Here is a 22442-nt window from a genome sequence, read left to right as displayed (position 1 = left end):
ACAACTCTTCAATACAATGAATACATATCAATACAATAGACTGAATAAATTTTTTTTTTTTTTTAATTGTTCATGTCTTCATTGCGTTTTTAATTACTTGTGCATGGACAGGTACTTTGGCATGTAAGTGTAAAAGAAAAACATGTCACACTTCTTTTTCAGGTCTTCTAATACATCGGTATCTCTGTAAATGCGCTGCACAAATATGTCATCACATGCACAGATCACAAAATCACACCACTGCATTCCAGTTAACAGTAATTGCCCCTGAACTTGCCAGTAATAGCAATGACCCTCCTTTAATTTGTGAAGGCCTTGTGTCACCTTCAGAAATTTGCAGTCAATATGGCTTTGGACATTGGGACATTTAATTTCCACAAGCCCAAATGATGGGCGTTCCAAAGGGTCATATACAAGCCCACCTGGCGATGCACCCAGCCATGGGGCCTCTGGGTGGACCACCAGCCCACACTTTGTTAAGTTCAAGTTTTTCAGAATGGCATAATCCTTCAAAGCCCCCGTTTCCATTTCCAATCCCCTCTTCATTTGTGCAGTTTGTCGTGTTCCTCGTATGATTCTTTCTGCCAGGCTTTCTGCAGTTCCTGGACCTCTAACGTAGCGCACCTCCCTGAAATGTGAGGCAGTCACTCTCTCTCTCCTAAGTGAATGCCACTCAGGTGAAGCACTTTGGCATCTTGTTGCCTCCTCAATGAGGTGTGACTGTGACAAAGTCACAGACAGCGAGTTCAGATGTAGCTGTTCTTGGTGTGTTGGCACAAATGAACAATCAGTTGGGCTTAGATGGTAGCCCTCTAGTGGCACACTCGGGAATGGGGGTGCATCCCCATGTATGACAACACTGTCGGATGGAGGTGGTGGTTGTTGATAGGACAGTATGCTGCCAGCTTGCACCTTCCCAAAGATGGAGTCCACAAGTGGCTTGTCAGCTGAGATATTCATTGTGCAAATGAGTGGGAGAGATTCTGCTTCCATTCCAGCATAAGCAGGTCCAGGATTGAGGGTAGCTGGGTGTGGAAGCACACCACTGTAGGCCTTGTAAAGTGTTGATCTGAAATGACAGTACACAGTCATTAACATTTATTTTAACACACTGTAGTCTGTCTATTAAATGTGGTGCTACATACCTTATTCCACTGGCTGTAGTAGCACCTGGTTTGGGCTTTAGGACAACCATTGCATCCACAGGTCCAGGCTTCACCCCCTATTTATTTAAAAGATGGTGTTGGTCAAAGTGATTATAAAAAGTGATACAAGTGTTAGATGCTGAGTAATTAATACAATTGTATTTATTTATTCATTCATTTATTCTTAGAGGGATGTGCAATATTTTAACAGGGCAATGAAGCAATAAGGCAACAATGCAACATAACCTGATAATGTGAATGTCAAAGGCATTGAATGACTTATCCAAACTTTGATAGAGGGCTGTGCAATATCAGGGCAATGGTGCAATAATTGTGGTGTAAACATGTATTTTATTTATAGGATGCACTTCTGTGAAGAGTGTGTTTGTTGCTGTGGATTTTTTGTGTATGTGGGACTTGGCAAGACTGCATGCTAATGTAACTGTTGTCTTTGATGGTGTCTACTGATGTGTGTGCTATGTGTCACACCTCTGACAAATAAATATAAATTAAAATTCAAGTGAGACAAACCATTGTTCTGGGTTTGTGCCATTTCTGCTCTGTCTCTGTGCACGACAGGACAGGAGGGACGACGGACATGCCACATTCAGAATAATGGGCTGTCTGGAAAAGCAATGCAACTAAGTGGTTGCAGATCCCACAACCAGCCACACAGGAGCAGTTGCTGTTGATCAGCACAACTGGATTTGAATCACGCAATGTCATCTGAAAAACACAGAGGCAAAATTGATTATCTTGAAAAGACTGTCTCCAGCAATGGCAATCGGAGCAAAACCTGCCCTGTCCTGTTGTTAGTGGTGTAGGACACTCATCTGTTGTCTCATGTAACATTTGTACTGTTCTTCATTACTCTTCACATTACTAGTTCACTGAGCAAGCTCATGTTAGATATCCAGGTCTATGACTGAAACATATTTTTCAATCTGAACTTAATTTTCAGTCCAGTTGAAATACTTACACACAGAGGTGAAATAAGCCTTCATTTTATTTTATTTTATTTTTTTTGTGCCACCAAAACAGAACAGCGCAGATTTTGCTTCATGAAGAGTGTCATCATAATGTGTTAAGTATAAGAGTTGGAGCCATGAAAAGATACGGCATTCATTGATACAGTAGGAAATATGTTTACAAGTTAAGATGACAGGAAGTTAGAACATGCAGTTTGAAGAATAGCTGAGGTGGACTATTTTCTGCTTTTAACAATAGGTAATAGCTGAGGTGGACTATTTTCTGCTTTTGAGGCATAGAGGTAAATGCTAATAGCTCGAAATGTAAAAAATCCCTCCCATTTGTTTATTATTTCTCTATTGCTTTGCCAAATGGACCAAATGGCCTCACCTGCTTATTGATTCCATCTCAGCTACTCACCTGCATCTGGCTACCAACATCTTTGCCTATGATTAACAAAGTTGTTAATGTGAAGTAAGAGCAAGGGTAAAAAAGGTAGAACTTGTGTTGAACGAACTTTTGAACATGTTCAACAGAACTTGGAACATTGACACTGAACAGAACTTGTGCCATTTTAACCAGTCCTACTCTCAGCTGATGTGGCGCATCTGTTTTCCTCATAGACCTGTAGCAGTGGGCCCTCACTGTTACCTCGTTGGGCTTGTTTTTGCCTGATACTTCAATCAAATATACAAATATACAAAAATGGGCATTTCTACAAACATGGTTAACCTGAAACAGGATGGTTATTTGGTTCGTGACCAAAAAACAACAGTCAAGTGCTAGCTCCCACCTCAGGCTAACTTCAATTAGCGTCAGCGACTTACCTTCAAAATTGCAGAGGTAGGACGAAACGTAAAACTTGAAACCTTTTTCAAGTTTATTCTGCGGCGTTGTACTTGATGCTCTGACGATACAACGCACATCATTAACAGTGAACTTCGGTAATTCCAAGAGACACCGGGTGAACTTCACGGGCTCAGCCATAAAACCGACACTTCTGAAACCGGAAACAGAGTACCATCCTAGCAACAAACGAGGAAGTGATGCATGCACCGAGCGCATTGTTTATCAGCAGGATAAACAAACACCAAAAAAAAAAAGAAAATTAATAAACAAAAAAAATTTCATGAACACATTTCAGTGGAATTTTGTGGAAAGGTGAGTGATGTGTAAAGACTTCATAAATGTTAGCGGTGTAAAAATTATTGGACCAAAATTTATCGGAAGACAATTAGTCTGCTGGGCAGCACGGTGGCTTAGTGGTTAGCACTGTTGCCTCACAGCGAGAAGGTCGTGGGTTCATTTCCCATGGCCTTTCTGTGTGGAGTTTGCATGTTCTCCCTGTGTTTGCGTGAGTTTCCTCTGGGTGTTCCGGTTTCCTCCCACATCCAAAGACATGCGGGTTAGGTGGATTGGAGTCTTTAAATTGTCTGTAGGTGTGTGTGTGTGTGTGGGTGTGTCTGTGTTTGTGGCCCTGTGACAGACTGGTGTCCTGTCCTGGGTGTACCCCGCCTCGCGCTCTGTGACTGCTGGGATAGGCTCCAGCCCCCTGCGACCCTTAAGTGGACTAAGCGGTAGAAGATGAATAAATGAATGAATTAGTCCGCTGAAGGTTTTCAGAATGATCTGAAAAGCTAATCCAATAATGAAAACATTAGCTTCAATAATTAGTGGTTAGCGGATTAGCGGAACTGTGCCTACCACTGGTTAATCCTTTATAGTTGTCAGGTTATGGTTTGTGCTCTGTTTTATTGTACATTTTGTCTTATTACCTCCGCCAAGGAGGTTATGTTTTCGGTTGCGTTTGTTTGTTTGTTGGTCTGTTTGTCAGCAGGATAACTCAAAAAGTTTTGAACGTATTTTGATGAAATTTTGTGGAGTGGTTGGAAATGACAAGAGGAACAAGTGATTAAATTTTAGTGGTGATCCGGATCACGATCCGGATCCCGATGCTAACACGTTAGCATGTCTATAGCATTTTCAATGTTAAAAGTTAGCATTAAGCAGTTGCAGCTGTCATCACGTTTGGGTGCATTTGTTTTCAAATTGTAATATATCTTAAATTTATTTTTACTTCCGCCAAGGAGGTTGGAAATGACAAGAGGAACAAGTAATTAAATTTTAGTGGTGATCCGGATCACGATCCGGATCCTGATGCTAATGCGTTAGCATGTCTACGGCATTTTCAATGTTAAAAGTTAGCATTAAGCAGTTGCAGCTGTCATCACATTTGGGTACATTTGTTTTCAAATTGTAATATTTCTTAAATTTATTTTTGTTTATATATTAATAATCTAATGATTATTATATACAATTTTAGAGAAACATACAAAAAGAAATAGATCACTGTGCCAAGGAGGGAATCTCTTTAGGGTCAGTGACCCTATGACCTTGTTTAGAGAAGTGTTTCATAAATGTTAAAAAATTCATATATTTGCAGTTTAGTTGAATAATAAATTGAATTTTGTCTCTTATTTGTTTTTGTCTATAAGCACATGCAATATCAATATCAGTGCTCAGATGACAGTAGCTTCTGGGAAAGGTGCAAGTTGCAATAAACTGTGATGCCAAGCACTAAGGATACATGCTATCCAGTCACAGCAGATGAAACTTTTTTTACTACTGAGCAAACATCATTGTTACACTTTTTTAGGTTCAATGATTCCACGGTGTGTAGATGTTATGGCGTCAGTGACCCCATGGCCTTGGCGGAGGTTTGCACTTTCTGAGTGCTTCTAGTTTTTGGGTTTTGTCAGTTCTTTGCCTGTTGCTTTCTGCTTGGGTTCTCTCTGTCTTTCTCTTGGTGGTGGGCGTTTCTGTTTGTCTGACCACACCCCTGTTCTAGTCGCCTCCCCTCACACCTGTCCTTGATTTGCAGCTCATCACTTGGGTGTATTTAAGACTCTCTTTGGGCCCTGGTCCTTCGCCAGATCAATGTGCCTTGAACCTTCTTTCCAGCCTTCTCTTGTATCATTGCCTTGCTTCGTTTTGCCTCATTGTGGTTGTTTTTCTTGACCACGCCTCTCGCCTGGAGATTGTTGTACTTCTGCTCTTGTCTGACTGCCTTACCGTGTACTGACCCCTGCTAACCAACCCAGTAAAGGAGTTAAGCCTACAGATCTGTGAGTGTGTGTTCTGCATTTGTCCAGCCAGTTGTCAACACCGAGCCTGATAATAGTACCTGTGCCAGACTCCTGAAAGAGGGCATGACAATACCACTGAGTTAATATTTATGCATTGTAACCATCCCAGGGGGTCTAAACAAAGTTTATAATCCAGGCTGACTATACTATAGCCTACACAAATATATGGTGGCCATCCCAGGATGGAAGCTATAACCAGGTACTGGTCAATGAAGGATCGCACAGAAGTCAACATTTAAAAATGCTCCAATCATATTGAAAGGTACACCACATTGTTTGTCAGAGAGTCCAAAATGTATAGTTTGGATAATGTATGACTGAATGTTCTGGAGTTATGGAGTAAAAACAGCAAAAATTGTGATAGATGTCAGTTTCAGTTTGTACAGGGGTTAAAAGTTAAGTTGCTCCAATTCTGTTTAAAAGTTTTGCAAATTATTTGTTGAGCTAATATGGTTAAAAAAAAGGAATAGTTTGTGCCAACTGTTATGCTAAGTTATCATACTACGGGATATCATATGTCATAGAATCCAAAGGACATTGACCTTGTTTGACCATTACTTTTGAGACCTATCATGCATCACAGTCCAAATTAGATCATTTATTATTCCCAATAACTCTAACAGTATTCACTTTCAAGTGAGCATCATTTGCATGATAAGGAAGCATTAGTCACAATACTTTGGTCATATGGTGCATTTTTTCCTCTGTGCATGACCTGACCTGATGTCATAAAGTAAATTCCTTCGGGTTCTCACTTATTTCACTCCGAGTCATCATAGCAGATCTGACATAGATCTGCATGGATGCCCTTCCTGATGCACCTTTGCATTACATGGGGAGTGGGCATGGGTGGCCTGACGTCATAATTATCCTCAAAAAGTTTCCTGGATAGCCTAACATGTTCACAAATTGAAAGGTACGTTTTGTTGATGGTCATATGAGAACAAACAAAAATCCATAAACCAGTAGATGAGGTCAGCTGCATTTGTCTGTTTGTGGACAAAGATAATGACAAATGCACAACTCAAAGCTTGAAATTGTATCATTTTTTTTCAACAGATGTCTAAATTAATGGATGAATGAGAGAAATGCAACATTGTATCACAACATACATTCAATTATATATTTGCAAAGCTTTTTGAATGAATTAAAATGTTACAGTATACTTTATGATTTTTACACTAATTAGTATATTGTATTGAATGAGTATCAGTCAGAATCAGATTAATGAAGAAATTCTAACTAATAGTCTTCAGCTCCAGTCCTTGAGGGCCGGTGTCCTGCAACTTTTAGATGTGTCCTTGGTTCAACACACCTAAAAACAAATTGCTGAATTACCTCCTCAGTATGCAGCCAAGTTCTCCAGAGTGCTGCTAATGACCTCATTAATTGACTCAGGTGTGTTGTCGCAGAGACACATCTAAAAGTTGAAAGACATCAGTCCTCAAGGATTGGAGATGAAGACCCTATAGTGTAATGGCATGGGCCCCAACACAGTGAACTACAATGATATTATATAAAAGCCGGCTTTATTATTAGAGTTCCAGCAAGCAGTGTCAAAGCAAAAAGGCACAGTCTCAGCAGTCTTTAGTTTGGCAAACAACTGGCTTGGTCACAGGTCTGGAACATGGGAGATCAATCCAACCGGTGTCAGCGTGCTGAGATGTATCAGCAGAAAAGTTGTCCACACACAAGCAGAGGTTCAGAGCACAGTGAGCAATCATACCAGGTGACCCAAATCAGGAACAGCAGACAAGATTCAACAAATACAGTTGGGCAGCATGAGTCAAAAACACAGAGGCAAACATGAGGAAATAATGTGAGAGAGCAGGCATAAAGCTAGAAATCTGCCAAGGAGATGACACTCTAATAGAGATTGTAAAGCCCAGCAAAGAAATAATTGCAGAAGTGCAGAAAATGAAGAACAGGTATATCGTTCATGGTCCAAAGAGTCCCATGAGTCATTGTGCAATTCTTCCCCACGACAAAATGGGTGGTAAATGAAAAAAGAAAAAGACAACAACTTCTGCCCATTAAGCTAGTACAGTGGGGAAAATAAGTATTTGACCCTGTCAGTTTTGCAGGTTTTCCCACCTACAAAGTATGGAGAGTTCTGTAATTTTTATCATAGGTACACTTCAACTGTGAGAGACAGAATCTAAAAAAAAAAAAAAAAATCCAGAAAATCACATTGTATGATTTTTAAATAATTAATTTGCATTTTATTGCATAAAATAAGTATTTGATCCCCTACCAACCAGCAAGAATTCTGGCTCTCACAGACCTGTTAATTTTTCTTTAAGAAGCCCTCTTATTCTGCACTCTTTACCTGTATTAATTGCGCCTGTTTGAACTTGTTACCTGTATAAAAGACACCTGTTCACACACTCAATCAATCACACTCCAACCTGTCCACCATAGCCAAGACCAAAGAGCTGTCTAGGGACACCAGGGACAAAACTGTAGACCTGCACAAGGCTGGGATGGACTATAGAACAACAGGCAAGCAGCTTGGTAGAAGACAACAACTGTTATAATTATAACAGTTGATACCCCAGGATGCCTTAATCCAGCCACTACACCCTGCTATTGAGGTGGGTGCCATTACTGAGGTATTACCTAGATTTACAGAATTAGATTGTATCTCACTGGGCGTGCTGACAAAACTTGTAATGTCTACAACAAGCACAACCTGCTTCTTTGATCCTATACCAACAAAACTGTTTAAGGACCTGTGGCCCACTCTTGGGCTGACTGTGCTGGAAATTATTAATCTCTCATTAACTTCTGTATCTGTTTCTAAATATTTCAAATCTGCAGTGATTAAACCATTACTTAAGAAATCTAAACTTGACCCTAGTGTATTGAAAAAAAATTAGGCCGATATCAAATCTATCATTTTGCTCTAAAATTCTGGAAAAAGTGGTTTCACAGCAGCTCATCGACCACCTTATGGAGAATAATCTTTTTGAGTCACTGCAGTCTGCTTTTAGAAAATATCATTCCACAGAGACAGCTCTCACTAAAGTGGTGAATGATCTTCTGGTTGCAATGGATTTGGACACCACTACGGTTCTGGTGCTGTTAGATCTCAGTGCTGCGTTTGATACCGTGGATCATCATATTCTACTCGATAACCTGGAGCATTATTTTGGGATTACTGGGAGTGCCCTTGCGTGGTTGATGTCATACCTGTCCAGTCATTCTCACTGTGTTTTGCACAAAAACATTACCTCTTACCTTAGTGACATGAAATTTGTGGTTCCACAGGGGTTTGTCTTAGGCCCCCTGCTTTTCTCCCTTTATATAGCATCCCCTGGGCACATATTGCGGCATTTTGGGATTACCTTTCACTGGTATGCTGATGATACTCAGTTATACATGCCGTAACTGCTGATAATCTCATCCACATAAAATCCTTAGAAGATTGCTGCCTTGCAGTGAGAAGCTCGATGTCTATCAACTTCCTACTTTTAAACTGACAAGACTGAAATGATGGTTCTTGGTCCAACAAGACATCGGCATCAATTTGACCAGTTAACGCTTACCCTAGGCTCATTTCTGTTGTTTTTCTTGTTGCTTAATGCTGACAAATTATACTATATTTGTTGTCGTTCTGATGGCTGATTCTGTTCTCTTTTCTCTCTGTTTGAAGTGTGGCTCCATCCAGAGATCGGTGTGCTGTCTGTTTTCTGAAACCCTCCTGTCCTGTGCTCCGGCAACATTTCCTGTATATTCGTTTTGTGAATTGTTTTGTAATTTGTGTCAGTAACATGGCCCAAACAGAAGGTCACCCCTTTGAGTCTGGTCTGCTTGAGATTTCTTCCTCAGAGGGAGTTTTTCCTTACCACTGTCACCTGTGTGCTTTCTCTGGGGGTTGGTAAGGTTAGATCTTAATTGTGTGAGGCAACATTGTTGTGATTTGGCTATATAAATGAAAATAAATTGAAATTGAAAACAGAGGGTGAACAGTTTCATTTCAGAACAATTTGTTGTGGCCTCTGCTGTTTCTGAAAGTCAAAAGTCTGGAAAGTTTTGTGGGATGCAGTGTTGTGGGCTGCCTGTTCTGTTCCTGCCGCTGCTCCTCTCTCCCTCTCCTGCACAGGTGACGCGCCGCAGGCTGATCGACACACCTGATACTCATCTCATCAGCACCAGTATATGAACCCCCGGCTCCTCATTCCAGCTTCGCTAGAAACTCTGCAAACCTCCCATGGTAAGACTGGTCATTTTTGTGCTTGCCGATATTTTTTCCTCTCTCGGTGTTTCCACACACCAGCCTGAAAGAGCCGCAGCTTATCTCTGACGCAACCCGTTGCTACCAAGACTCATCTGCCACTTGTTACTGAGCTCCGACGCTCCGCTTCTGCCAAGCTAAGTGTTTGCTCACCTTTTGCTCACACGAGCCGCTGCACACTGAACTCTGCTTGGAATACCATACAAACTGAACTGTGAACTTTTCCTGATAAAGAACAATTAGAAGCTACTGAAATGATTTTCTTGCTGTCTAACTGCCTGCTTATTTGGACCAGCTGCAATCAGTTATCTCTGATTCAAACTGAACTCTGGATGAAACATAACTCGAAGAAACTGAACTGAATCATTCTGTGTAATTGCCTGCATCTCTAGACCAGCTGTGATAGTTAACACTGAAGGTCTGTGTGTACCACTTCTGGAAGTGACTGGCTCAGCACTCACCCATCTGTGTCTCATTCCCAGCCTCGTCGACAGCTTGTGGCAGCCACCTGGCTCCGAACCACCATTCCAGTACCAAAGTGCCGGAACTGCAGATCCCCTGGTTCCACCGCCGTGTGAGCCGATCTCCACCCGGCTAGACTACGCCCCTGCATATCATTATTCCTCTGTATATAATTCCTCTGTAAATAAATCCATTGTCTAATATCCATTTTCTGCTCCCTGCTTTTGGGTTCGTCCTCCACGCTCATCCGAACCATAACAAGCAGCTCTTAAAAAATATGGAGACCCTGAACTGGGACATCCAAAGACATGTAAGTTAGGTGAATCGGAAACTTTAAACTGACCATTGCTCTTAATGTGTTTGTCTGACTATATGTGTCCCTGCAATGGACTGCTGTCCTGTCCAGGCTGTATCTCAACTCTTGCCCAATGACTGCTTGGACAGGTTCCACCTCCCACGTGAGCCTTGATTGGAATAAAATTTATTATGTATTATTATTATTATCATCAGCATCTTTTTGTGTTTCAGATACATGGACTAGATGTGGATGTGAAACTGGCCCTGGGGGGGTCTGGCACCACATACTCCCTAGCAGCATGGTGGATTAGTGATTATCACTCTTGCCTCATACCAACAAGGTCCCAGGATGGCTTCATGCCTGGTCTTTTCTGTGTGGCATTTGCATGTTCTCCCTGTATTTGCATGGGTTTCCTCTGGGTGCTCTGGATTCTTCCCATGACCCTTAATTGAAATAAACAGGTATACAAAATAAATAATTTATTATTAATGTCAGACAGTGCAGTGGCTTAGTATTTAGCACTGTTGCCTCACAGCAAGAAGGTTGTGGGATCACTTCCCACCTGGTCCTTTCTGTGTGGAGTTTGCATGTTGTCCCTGTGTTTGTGTGGGTTCCCTCTGGATGCTCTGGCTTACTTCTACTTCCAAAGACAGGCAGGTTTGAGGGAACTTGAAACTCTAAATTGACGATATGTGTGAATGTGTTTGTCTGTCTATATGTGGCCCTGTGATAGACTGGCATCCTGTCCAGGTTGTACCCTGCCTCTCGCCCTATAATTGCCCCTGCCATGACCCTTAATTTAGAGTATGAAGTATATAAAAATGAATGGATTATCAATGTCACAGAACTATTTCTTTTCAAATTGGTTGGCCAAAATAGTTTCTGAGTACACTAACACCTGTCATTGTCCAATATCTGGGTTCGGTAAATTCCAGTTAAGTAAAGTAGCTGCACAAAAAAGAGTGTTAATTATTTATTTTTATTTTGTACAGATGCTCTTGATAACTGTGTTCTTCTCCTGGACTTAAATGTTTGTCCCATTATGCATAAAGTAATTATTTCTTGGAATTATTGGGTCTGTGGTGCATATCCCCTACAGACCAAAGAACATCTCTGTAGTCTCACTGATCTCATTAAGGTTTTTTTTTCAGTTGATTATGTCTGTGTTAGGGACAATTCTGTTGATCATTCAATCTGATGATGGCAATAGCTCCTGGAAACTCATCATCAAAACAATAAAGCATCTTACAGAACTGCAACAAAACTCAGCTAGCATGCAGCCAAATCTATTTTATCTAGATCATGATACTCTTGGGATAGCACAGAACTAAAAAGGCAACAGAAACAGTCAAGTTTAATCATATTCTTTATTTGTGTTCCCAAATTTCCCAGGTGTGCCTGAACCCATGTGAGCACATAATTTATGGTCTGGACACTTGCAGTTAGGTTCTTTTAATGAATAGGCTCTTTGCAAAAAGCTTTGCACAAAAAAAAAAAAATACATGAGAATGGATACTCAAACTGAGAGGCAGAATAAGTTCTAAAAACAAGAACATTAAGAAAGGGGGATGCGGATTATGTTCAGACTGCAACCACAAAACCACAGTATCATAAAAGTATTATTGGACCTCATAATGGCATTAGAGGAGAACATTCATACTTTGTTCAATTTCATAAGACAAATAGAGTTAAAATCTGATATCATCTGTGCTGTCTAAATTTTGTGTGGCCTCAGGCCAGATTTTATTTCCAGGTTTGAAGCAGCACAAAACACAAACACAGCAACAACCCTTGAACTACACAGTTCTGTGAATAATTCTGCACTTTGTGACCTTCATCTTCACTTCCAGCCATGTCAGTCACAGAAGGCATTGTTTGTGGTTAATATATCCAAGTATCCCTGGGGTTACTGCTGCAGTACAGCAATGATCACATTGGTTTCTGTGATGCTGGTGGTGGAAATATATAGTAGACCTCTGGTTCTGGGACCCTGATGGTCAGTGAGCCTAGGCAGTTGGCAGAGTTCAGACCTAGTTGTTGACTGTATCTGATTTATCTCAGTGAGGTCAGATGTCATGGGTGGTAGACTCAAGCTGAGTGGCTCCTCAGTCCTCTTCTGTATTTCTTCCCTCACCTTGTCATTACATTGTAGTCTTTCAATCTACAACTGCAACAGTAGCTTCTTTCGAGCACTGACTGTATTGATTGATGTAAAAGAAGTGAAGACATTTTTAGTGAGTTGTAAATGTCCTGACAATTGAAAAAAAAAAATAGCAGGAAAAATGCTGATAATAATTACAGTGTTAGAGAGTAGCTAGTTACATGTAACAGCTTTACCATTACATAATTAAAATACAAAATAAATGCAATTTTAATTGCTTAAAGTTACAGAGGAAAAAAAAACTTTAAATATATAATTAAATATGTAAATAAATGTTTAACAATCTAATTAAAATTAAATTGGTAATTAAATATTGGGGATTAATAATATATACGAGGTCTGTTAGAAAAGTATCTGACCTTTTTTTTTTTCAAAAACCTGAGGGATTTTAATCAAGCACGCTTGCATGAGCCAACCTTGAACCTTCGTGCGCATGCGTGAATTTTTTTCCCGTCTGCCGATTGCGTCATTTGCTGGCAAGCAGCATTTGTGTGAGGTGGTGTGTAGTTCTCTCTGTGGATTTTTATTGCAAGGAAAATGACGGAACAACTGGAGCAGCGTTACTGCATCAAATTTTGCCAGAAACTGGGCAACAGCCAGGTGGAAACCAGTCGAAAGATTCAGACGGCTTTCGGTGATGATGCTATGGGCGTCACACAAATTAAGGAGTGGTACAACTGGTTTAAAGACGGCCGCACAATGGTGGAGAGCGAGCCATGCTCTGGTCGGCCATCAACATACCGAAATGACCAGGTCATCGCCCAAGTGAATGCTGTGGTGATGCGGGACCGTTGTGTGACTATCAGAGAAATTGCGGAAGAGGTGGACATCAGCACTTTTTCGGCACATTCCATTGTGACCGAAGATTTGGGCATGAAGAGAGTGGCAGCAAAATTTGTGCCGAAGCTGCTGACGGCAGAGCAAAAGCAACTTCGTGTTGAAGTCTCACAGGACATGCTGGACTCCACAAAAAGTGACGCCAACTTCATGAACACCATAAACACTGGTGATGAGTCCTGGGTGTACGGGTACGACCCGGAAACCAAATTCCAGTCGTCACAGTGGAAGCATTCCACGTCACCAAGACCAAAGAAGGCTTGCCAAGTGCGCAGCAATGTCAAAGTGATGCTGACTGTTTTCTTTGACTCTCGCAGTGTGGTACACCATGAGTACACACCACAGGGTCAAACAATCATGAAGGAGTACTAGAGGGATGTCCTCTGTCGCCTATGTGATGCTGTGCGGCGCAAGAGACCGGAGTTGTGGGCCACAGAAAATTGGCGTCTCCATCATGACAATGCTCCAGCACATTCCTTGAACTTAATTCAGACTTTTTTGATGAAAAACCAGACCCCTGTGGTTCAATAGGCTCCTTACTCTCCTGATATGGCCCCTTGTGACTTCTGGCTGTTCCCCAAACTCAAGAGGCCATTGAAAGGAACGCGATTTGAGACAAGAGAGGACATTATGGCTGCAACGGCAGCAGAGCTAAACTCCATTTCAAAAGAGGCTTTCTTGGAATGCTTCCAACAGTGGCAACACCGCTGGGAGAAGTGTGTGGAGTCCCAAGGAGACTACTTTGAGGGTGATTAGGTTTCCAACACTCCAGGTATGCCAGTTTTTTTTCCCCGGCTAAGTTTAGCTTATTAGCTGTTGGGGTCACAAATATAACTCATTTGAGCATCTGATTCTCCGCTCTGCCCACAGTGCCACGTATTGCCAAGGTCAGAAGGATAAAAATCAGCCGTATTACTTTGTCACTGTATATAGACCCCCTGGCCTATACTCTGAATTCTTAAATGAATTTGGTGCATTCATTTCTAACTTGTCAACTAGTGCAGATAACATTCTGATTATTGGTGACGTTAACATTCATATAAATAAGCCTTCTGATCCCCTCTGCAAATCATTTATGGAAATTGTGGATGCATTAGGATTTCAGCAATGCATTCAGGACTCGATGCACATTAGTGGAAATACCCTGGATTTGGTTCTCACACGTGGTATTGCTGTCTCGAATACTGACATCATGCCTCTTGCTTCGGTGGTCTCTGATCACTCACTTATTAGGTTTACAGTTTCGCTGCTGGGTTTAGTGGAACAACAACCTTATTTATCACCACGGCGATGCACCAACTCCTCAACTACGACTGAACTCGAAGTTAGACTGCCTGATATCTTAGCTTCACATTTGGAAAATGTCCAATCAGTAGACATTCTTGTGGATAGTTTAAACTCAGTGCTCAAAACTACACTCGACATGATTGTGCCACCTTTGTTAACCCCCCCCCCACACAAAAAAAAAACAGTCACCTTGGTTCTGACAAGACTCGTAACAAAAAGCTACAAAAAGCACAACCTGCTTATTTGATTCTATACCAACAAAACTGTTTAAGGACCTGTGTCCTTATGCACTGGCAGGCTGTCCCCAGATGTGGTCAAATCCAGCAAAATCCCGCAAGGGTTCAAACAAGACTGCGCTGCCCTATTTCAGGACACACCTTAGTTCAACATGTTAATATGGTCAAATTAGTTTCAATCTTTTCTAGGGGCACCATCATTTTTGGTCTAGGCAAGTTTCATTAGTTTGTTTTTGTTTATAAATGATTTTGTTGAATCACAGTTCAGAAACATCTGATTTTATTAGTTAATATCAGTAAAGTTATATTTAGTAACACTTTTGTCAGTTTCAAGTTGTTTCAGTTAGCATTGTTGGTTTTTCTCACTTTAATAGAAGGATGCCAACCATTTTGTTCACGTGTACAACTGCACACAGAAAAGCGTGAGATGGCATGACTCAAAGTTCTTGTTCGACACGGTGGCAATACTTATACATGGACAACCACCTGTAGTTCACTCTCCTTTTACAGCACAAGATTTCCTGGATTACTTCGAGAAGAAAATAGAAGACATTAGGTTGAGCATATTCCAGCATGCCTTAACCCAGCCACGACACCCTGCTATTGAGGTGGGTACCATAATTTTTGGTCTAGGCAAGTTTCATTAGTTTGTTTTTGTTTTTAAATGATTTTGTTGAATCACAGTTCAGAAACATCTGATATTATTAGTTCATTTCATGTTAGCATTTTCAGTTAGCATTGTTGGTTTTCTCTCTTTAATAGAAGGATGCCAGACATTTTGTGCACGTGTACAACTGAACAACCCCAACACAGAAAAGTGTGAGATGGCATGGAAAATGGGCAGAGAAGTGATTCTTACACTTTGAGTTTTATTTAATTTCAGACAGCATGAACCCAAGATATTTCATGTTCTGTGGTCAGTTTCATGTCATTTGTTCATGTAAACCCATTCCTACATTTAAGGACTGAAACAATTTTTTTTTAAAAGTTGTGACAAGGTGACACTATTGTTGATGTTTACCCCCACCCCCCACCCCCCCCAAAAAAAGCTCATAGTTACTTACTGATGTTTTCTGTTGTGTGAAGTTCAAGTACCTTATTTTATTGGTACTTGAATAAACCTGCATTACATATGTGAATTGTCTATTGTTGTATATGGTACGATAATGTTTGGATATAGCATAAGGTGGTATTCAAGTTTTCTTTCATGGTGAAATATGTTCTAAAACTGTTTCCATTCATTTTAAATAAATCCTGAGTGTAATGAGTGCAACGCAGTTGTTTAGTGGAAAGTGAGAGAAAGACCTGAAAGAGAACCCGTACAAACAGCACACAGAAAGGACCAGGTCTTTCTTACTGTGAGGCAACAGTGATAACCAAAGCCACCAAGACACCCCATTATTATTATTATTATTATTATTATCATTATTATTGTTAATCATATGTATACTCAACAAAAATATAAACGCAACACTTTTGGTTTTGCTCCCATTTTGTATGAGATGAACTCAAAGATCTAAAACTTTTTCCACATACACAATATCACCATTTCCCTCAAATATTGTTCACAAACTAGTCTAAATCTGTGATAGTGAGCACTTCGCCTTTGCTGAGATAATCCATACCACCTCACAGGTGTGCCATACCAAGATGCTGATTAGACACCATGATTAGTGCACAGGTGTGCCTTAGACTGCCCACAATAAAAGGCCACTCTGAAAGGTGCAGTTTTATCACACAGCACAATGTCACAGATGTCGCAAGATTTGAGGGAGCGTGCAATTGGCATGCTGACAGCAGGAATGTCAACCAGAGCTGTTGCTCGTGTATTGAATGTTCATGTCTCTACCATAAGCCGTCTCCAAAGGTGTTTCAGAGAATTTGGCAGTACATCCAACCAGCCTCACAACCGCAGACCACATGTAACCACACCAGCCCAGGACCTCCACATCCAGCATGTTCACCTCCAAGATCGTCTGAGACCAGCCACTCGGACAGCTGCTGAAACAATTCGTTTGCATAACCAAAGAATTTCTGCACAAACTGTCAGAAACCGTCTCAGGGAAGCTCATCTGCATGCTCATCGTCCTCATCGGGGTCTCGACCTGACTCCAGTTCGTTGTTGTATCCGACTTGAGTGGGCAAATGCTCACATTCGCTGGCGTTTGGCACGTTGGAGAGGTGTTCGCTTCACGGATGATGCAAAGGAGATGTGTTGCACTACATGAGGCAAATGGTGGTCACACCAGATACTGACTGGTATCCCCCCCCCAATGAAACAAAACTGCACCTTTCAGAGTGGCCTTTTATTGTGGGCAGTCTAAGGCACACCTGTGCACTAATCATGGTGTCTAATCAGCATCTTGGTATGGCACACCTGTGAGGTGGGATGGATTATCTCAGCAAAGGAGAAGTGCTCACTATCACAGATTTAGACTGGTTTGTGAACAATATTTGAGGGAAATGGTGATATTGTGTACGTGGAAAAAGTTTTAGATCTTTGAGTTCATCTCATACAAAATGGGAGCAAAACCAAAAGTGTTGCGTTTATATTTTTGTTGAGTGTATATGTCACGGATATGAATGAGCGAAGCTCTTCAGCATCTCACCATGTCATTTACTGTAGGTCCTTCAGACTATTTTTTTTTTTTTCAGAAAATGCTTCTGCAGAGCATTAGCATAGCTACAAATCTTCAGCTTCTGGGGGGCGTTGCCGCCCAGACTCCCCAACTACGGCCCTCTTAACCCCTTCCCCCCAATTTAAGCATTTTATTTATTTGCATCTCACATGCCTAAAAAAAAGTCCTCACCTTGTAATTTAGGTCCTTCAGACTATTTTGCAGTAAATGCTTCTGGGGAGCATAAGCATGGCTAAATAAAACTTCAGCAACCCCCACCTATGCCCCTCTTAACCTCCTGCCACTTTAAGCATTTTGTTTAATGTAGATGTATATTCATATTCAAACTTTTCAGTTAGTTCACAGTAGGGCTGCACAATATGGACAATTAGCTGAACTTCTTTTTAAGAAAAACCTCCTCTACACCACTCCATCAGGAAGCTGTATTTTATATTTTTAATTAAATTTATACCAAGTTGAAGAGATTTGCTATCAGTTTGAGTTTAAGGAAGATAATTTTTGAAATTAGAAAATGGCCGTTTACTCACCAATATAACGAGGAATCCATGGTTCAGCCGATGTGTTCAGCTTCAAATTTTTCTTCTTCTACTAAGGTGGATTAGAACTCTTTTTGTGGAACACAGTGCCAACTACTCTGCAGGAGGGACCTACCAGTCAATACAGTAGTGTTCAGAATAATAGTAGTGCTATGTGACTAAAAAGATTAATACAGGTTTTGAGTATATTTCTTATTGTTACATGGGAAACAAGGTACCAGTAGATTCAGTAGATTCTCACAAATCCAACAAGACCAAGCATTCATGATATGCACACTCTTAAGGCTATGAAATTGGGCTATTAGTAAAAAAAAAGTAGAAAAGGGGGTGTTCACAGAAGAAGACGCCTGTGTGAAGCTAATTATTTGCAAGAATCCCCCGCAAAGTCCTTCTGTTAAATAAAAGACATGTGCAGAGGCATGGGCATGTTTCTCCCACTATGATGTTGGGCCTATATATCGCATACCAGGTATCATGGATCAGTTTGGATATGTCAAAATACTTGAACAGGTCATGTTGCCTTATGCTGAAGAGGACATGCCCTTGAAATGGGTGTTTCAACAAGACAATGACCCCAAGCACACTCGTAAATGAGCAAAATCTTGGTTCCAAACCAACAAAATTAATGCCTCGCAGATGTGAAGAAATCATGAAAACCTGGTTATACAACTAAATACTAGTTTAGTGATTCACAGGATTGCTATAAAAGCAGTTTGAACATAATAGTTTTGAGTTTGTAGCATCAGCAGCAGATGCTACTATTATTGTGAACACCCCCTTTTCTACTTTTTTTTTTTACTAATAGCCCAATTTCATAGCCTTAAGAGTGTGCATATCATGAATGCTTGGTCTTGTTGGATTTGTGAGAATCTACTGAATCTACTGGTACCTTGTTTCCCATGTAACAATAACAAATATACTCAAAACCTGGATTAATCTTTTTAGTCACATAGCACTACTATTATTCTGAACACTACTGTATGTGTCACCGATTTCAAAATGGCTCTTGTCAACCAGACGTGCAGTGCCGTGACATGTCAATCATCTGGGTAGCACCTGGGGTGTCGAATCAGATTTCAGGGGAGTCCAGTGCAACCCAGCTACACCCATGCCAGGAGTGTTCAACATTTGCCATTTCCTGTTTCCCTGTGAGCTTAAAATTTGGCATTTCCTGTTTTAGTCTCAACTTGCCATTGAATTCCCACGATATCCCATGAGATCTCGTTTATTGTCAAACCAGGAAGTGTTCCAACATTTGACTTTTTTTTAAATTATTTAAAGAGACAAACAAAATGTTATACAGAAACCTTACAGAGGTCAGGTTAATAAAAAAGCTGATCAAAACTAGGGGGGAATTATAAATAAATAGATAAATAAATAAAACTTTAAAGTGTTAAACACATTTGACTTTTCCTGTTTCAGTGTGCACTCAAAATTTGGCACTTCATGTTTCAGTCTCAATTTGCCACAGTATTCCCATGAGATGTCATGAGATCTCATATACTGTCAATGCAGGAAGTGTTCAACATTTGACATTTCCTGTTTCACTGTAGGCTCAAAATTTGGCACTTCCTATTTCAGTGTGAACTTACCACTGTATTCCCACGAGATTCCACGAGATCTCGTCTGTCAATCCAGGAAGTGTTTACCTGTTTCACTGTGGACTCAAAATTTGGCACTTCCTGTTTGAGACTCAGTGTACCACGAGCAAGCTTCGCGACGCTGTACAGCACTTTGGTCATATTATTATTACTGCCACCAAGGACGTAATAAAATAATTGCCATTTATTTATTTTATTTGTCTGTCTGTCTGTAAGGAGGATTATGTCAAAACTACTGCACAGATTTTTACAAAATGTTCGCCACAGGTAGCTATTAGGCCAAGGACTCTGTTAAATTTTGGAGGTGATCCGGATCTGGATTCTGGATCAAGATTTAACTTTATATAGATTTTAATGGATTACATAAAAACTACTTCACAGATTCTCACCAAATTTGCTACACAGACAGATAGTAGGCCATGGAAGACTCTACTGAATTTCCGAGGTGATCCAGATCTGGATTCTGGATCAGGATTTCAATTTGTACACTTCACTTTGTCGGATTTTGAGGATTACATCAAAAGTACTTAATAGATTTTCACCAAATTTGTACCACAAATTGACTCCATTAAATTTTGGAGGTGATCTGGATCTGGATACTTTTCTTCTTCTACTAAGGTGGATTACAACTTTTTGTGGTACAAAGCACAAACTACTTGACAGGAGGAACCTAGCAGTCAATGTGACTCACTGATTTGAAAATGCAGGTCTTTCAACCAGACGTGTGGTGCTGTGACATGTGAATCATCTGTGTCCAATCAGATTTCAGGGGAGTCCAGTGAAACCCCGGCCTCCGCTCCAGCTCCACTCATGCCAGGAAGTGTTCAACATTTCCTGTTTCACTGTGATTGAAAAGTTGGCACTTCCTGTTTGAGTGTGAGCTTTCCACTAAGTTCCCGTGAGATTCCATGGGATCTTATCTGTCAATCCAGGAAGTGTTTGACATTTGAACATTTCCTGTTTTACTGTGGATTTGAAAATTGGCACTTCCTGTTTAGGGCGTCCTGTACCATGAGTGAGCCAAATTCTTGTGCCAAATATACTCCTGATGTTTTTGTTACTCTTCAGCCTCCCCGGTAAGGTCTATTCCAGGGTGCTGGAGAGGAGAATTCGACCGATAGATGAACCTCAGATTCAGGAGGAGCAGTGTGGTTTTCAGCGTGGTCGTGGCACACTGGACCAGCTCTACACCATCCATCGGGTGCTCGAGGGTTCATGGGAGTTCGCCCAACCAGTCTCTCAGCTGGCTTGGGAACGCCTCGGGGTTCCCCCGGAGGAGCTGGGGGAGGTGTGTGTGGATCAGGAGGTCTGGGCAGCTTTGCTTGAGCTGCTGCCCCCACGACCCGACCTAGGATAAGTGGAAGAAAATGGATGGATGGATGTTTTTGTTACCCATGAAAACGCACTGTCATCGCAGATCTGGGAACTACTTTTTGCACAGGAATTCATCAAGTACGTCGGCCACAGGTGCATACTAACACAGAATATACAGAAACTGTATATCGTTGTTTGGCCAAAATGAGAGCGTCCACTGTTGGCTTGCCATGAGCTAGTGGCACGAGTGAGAGCATGATTCATTCATTCATCTATTCACTCAATGAATTTTAGTGAAGAGGAAGAAGAAGGTCCTTTATTGTACATACATACAATGAAATTTGTTCTCTGCCTTTAACCAATCCAGCCACCATAGAAGCAGTGGGCAGCCATAGTCCGGCATCTGGGGACCAACTCCAGATATAGAGACATTGCCTTGGTCAGGAGTAGAGAAAGCAGCAGACCCTAAAAAAGCATGTTTTTTGATTATGGGAGGAAACCCACACAGACACCGGGAGAACATGCAAACCCCAAATAGAAAAGGCAGGAAACAATCCCACAACTGTCTTCCTGTGAGGCACCAGCGCTAACCACTAAGCCACTGTACGTCATCACAAAATCGATACTACAAATAATTTATTAGCACTATTCTCTTAATGTTTTTGTAATTTTGTTGCTAATCACAAAACTAGTCAATTTATATTTTGTGTTGTGATTCTTTTTCGTGTTAATTTTTGTTCCTTCTGCCAGATCTGTAGCATAGTATTGTATAATACAGACAGACAAACAGACAGAGAAGATCACAAATGATCATTTCTCACTCTTTTTGTCTTAGACTGGACTGGCTCCTTAAAAAAATAAAAATAAAAATAAGTGCTAAATGTCCTCTATTATTATTATTCGCCTGGCTGACCTGGTGACTTACTATCATAGAATTTACATAAATTAAAAGTAAAATTTGATTCCCACCGGTGTCACACTGAACTCATTGTTGGAAGAGTGTCCAAACAATGACAGGTGGTGTACAAACACAAGCACTGCGTGCAGATACAAAACAAAAGTATATGAATATGAACTATTTCTTTACAAATTTGTAAATAGAGTACATTATGTGATTGCATGGATATTTCTGAACTACGAAGCTGTATGCTGTGCTCAAAAACCTCAAACAGTGCTAAACAAATTGCAGGGAGAACATGGATCTGTCACAACGGAGAACATGGATCTGTCACAACGGTCTTCATTATATTCTAACTACTGAGTAGTAGCAGAAAAATCTTTTCATGTGGGATTGCAGACTGACTTAATGACTCCTTCACAGCAACTTTTCATGTTCTTAAAATCTCAAGCTCTTGGCCATCCTGTGGCGGTATGGTCACCTACAGGGTAAAGGTGACATCATTTAATGTGATTGCTGTCAGATGCCCTGCAGGGTTTCTTTCTCCTGATGGCTTTTATAGCTGAGAAGCACTTAACATGTATTGCCACTGAACAGGCAACACTTATTTTACAAAAGAAAAGAAGGACAAAAGAGAATTTACTAGGGGTGTAATGATACACAAAGATCATGGTTT

The 22442-nt window shown here is 40.8% G+C and overlaps 1 protein-coding gene across 1 annotated transcript; it reads right to left on the bottom strand.

Moving 5' to 3' along the window:
- Positions 1–93: 93 nt before the first annotated feature.
- Positions 94–3025, bottom strand: LOC117509013. Its single transcript, XM_034168832.1, has 5 exons — positions 2942–3025; positions 1677–1871; positions 1146–1222; positions 325–1069; positions 94–195 (listed from the first exon to the last, which is right to left on the bottom strand). The coding sequence occupies exons 2-5, from the start codon at positions 1869–1871 to the stop codon at positions 94–96; spliced, it is 1119 nt and encodes a 372-aa protein (XP_034024723.1). The 5' UTR covers positions 2942–3025.
- Between the last annotated feature and the right edge of the window lie 19417 nt (positions 3026–22442).

Source organism: Thalassophryne amazonica, chromosome 4, assembly GCF_902500255.1.
Source record: "Thalassophryne amazonica chromosome 4, fThaAma1.1, whole genome shotgun sequence".
NCBI classification, from domain to species: domain Eukaryota; kingdom Metazoa; phylum Chordata; class Actinopteri; order Batrachoidiformes; family Batrachoididae; genus Thalassophryne; species Thalassophryne amazonica.
Note: the sequence above shows the minus strand (reverse complement) of the source record. Positions and strands in the feature narration are given on the sequence as shown.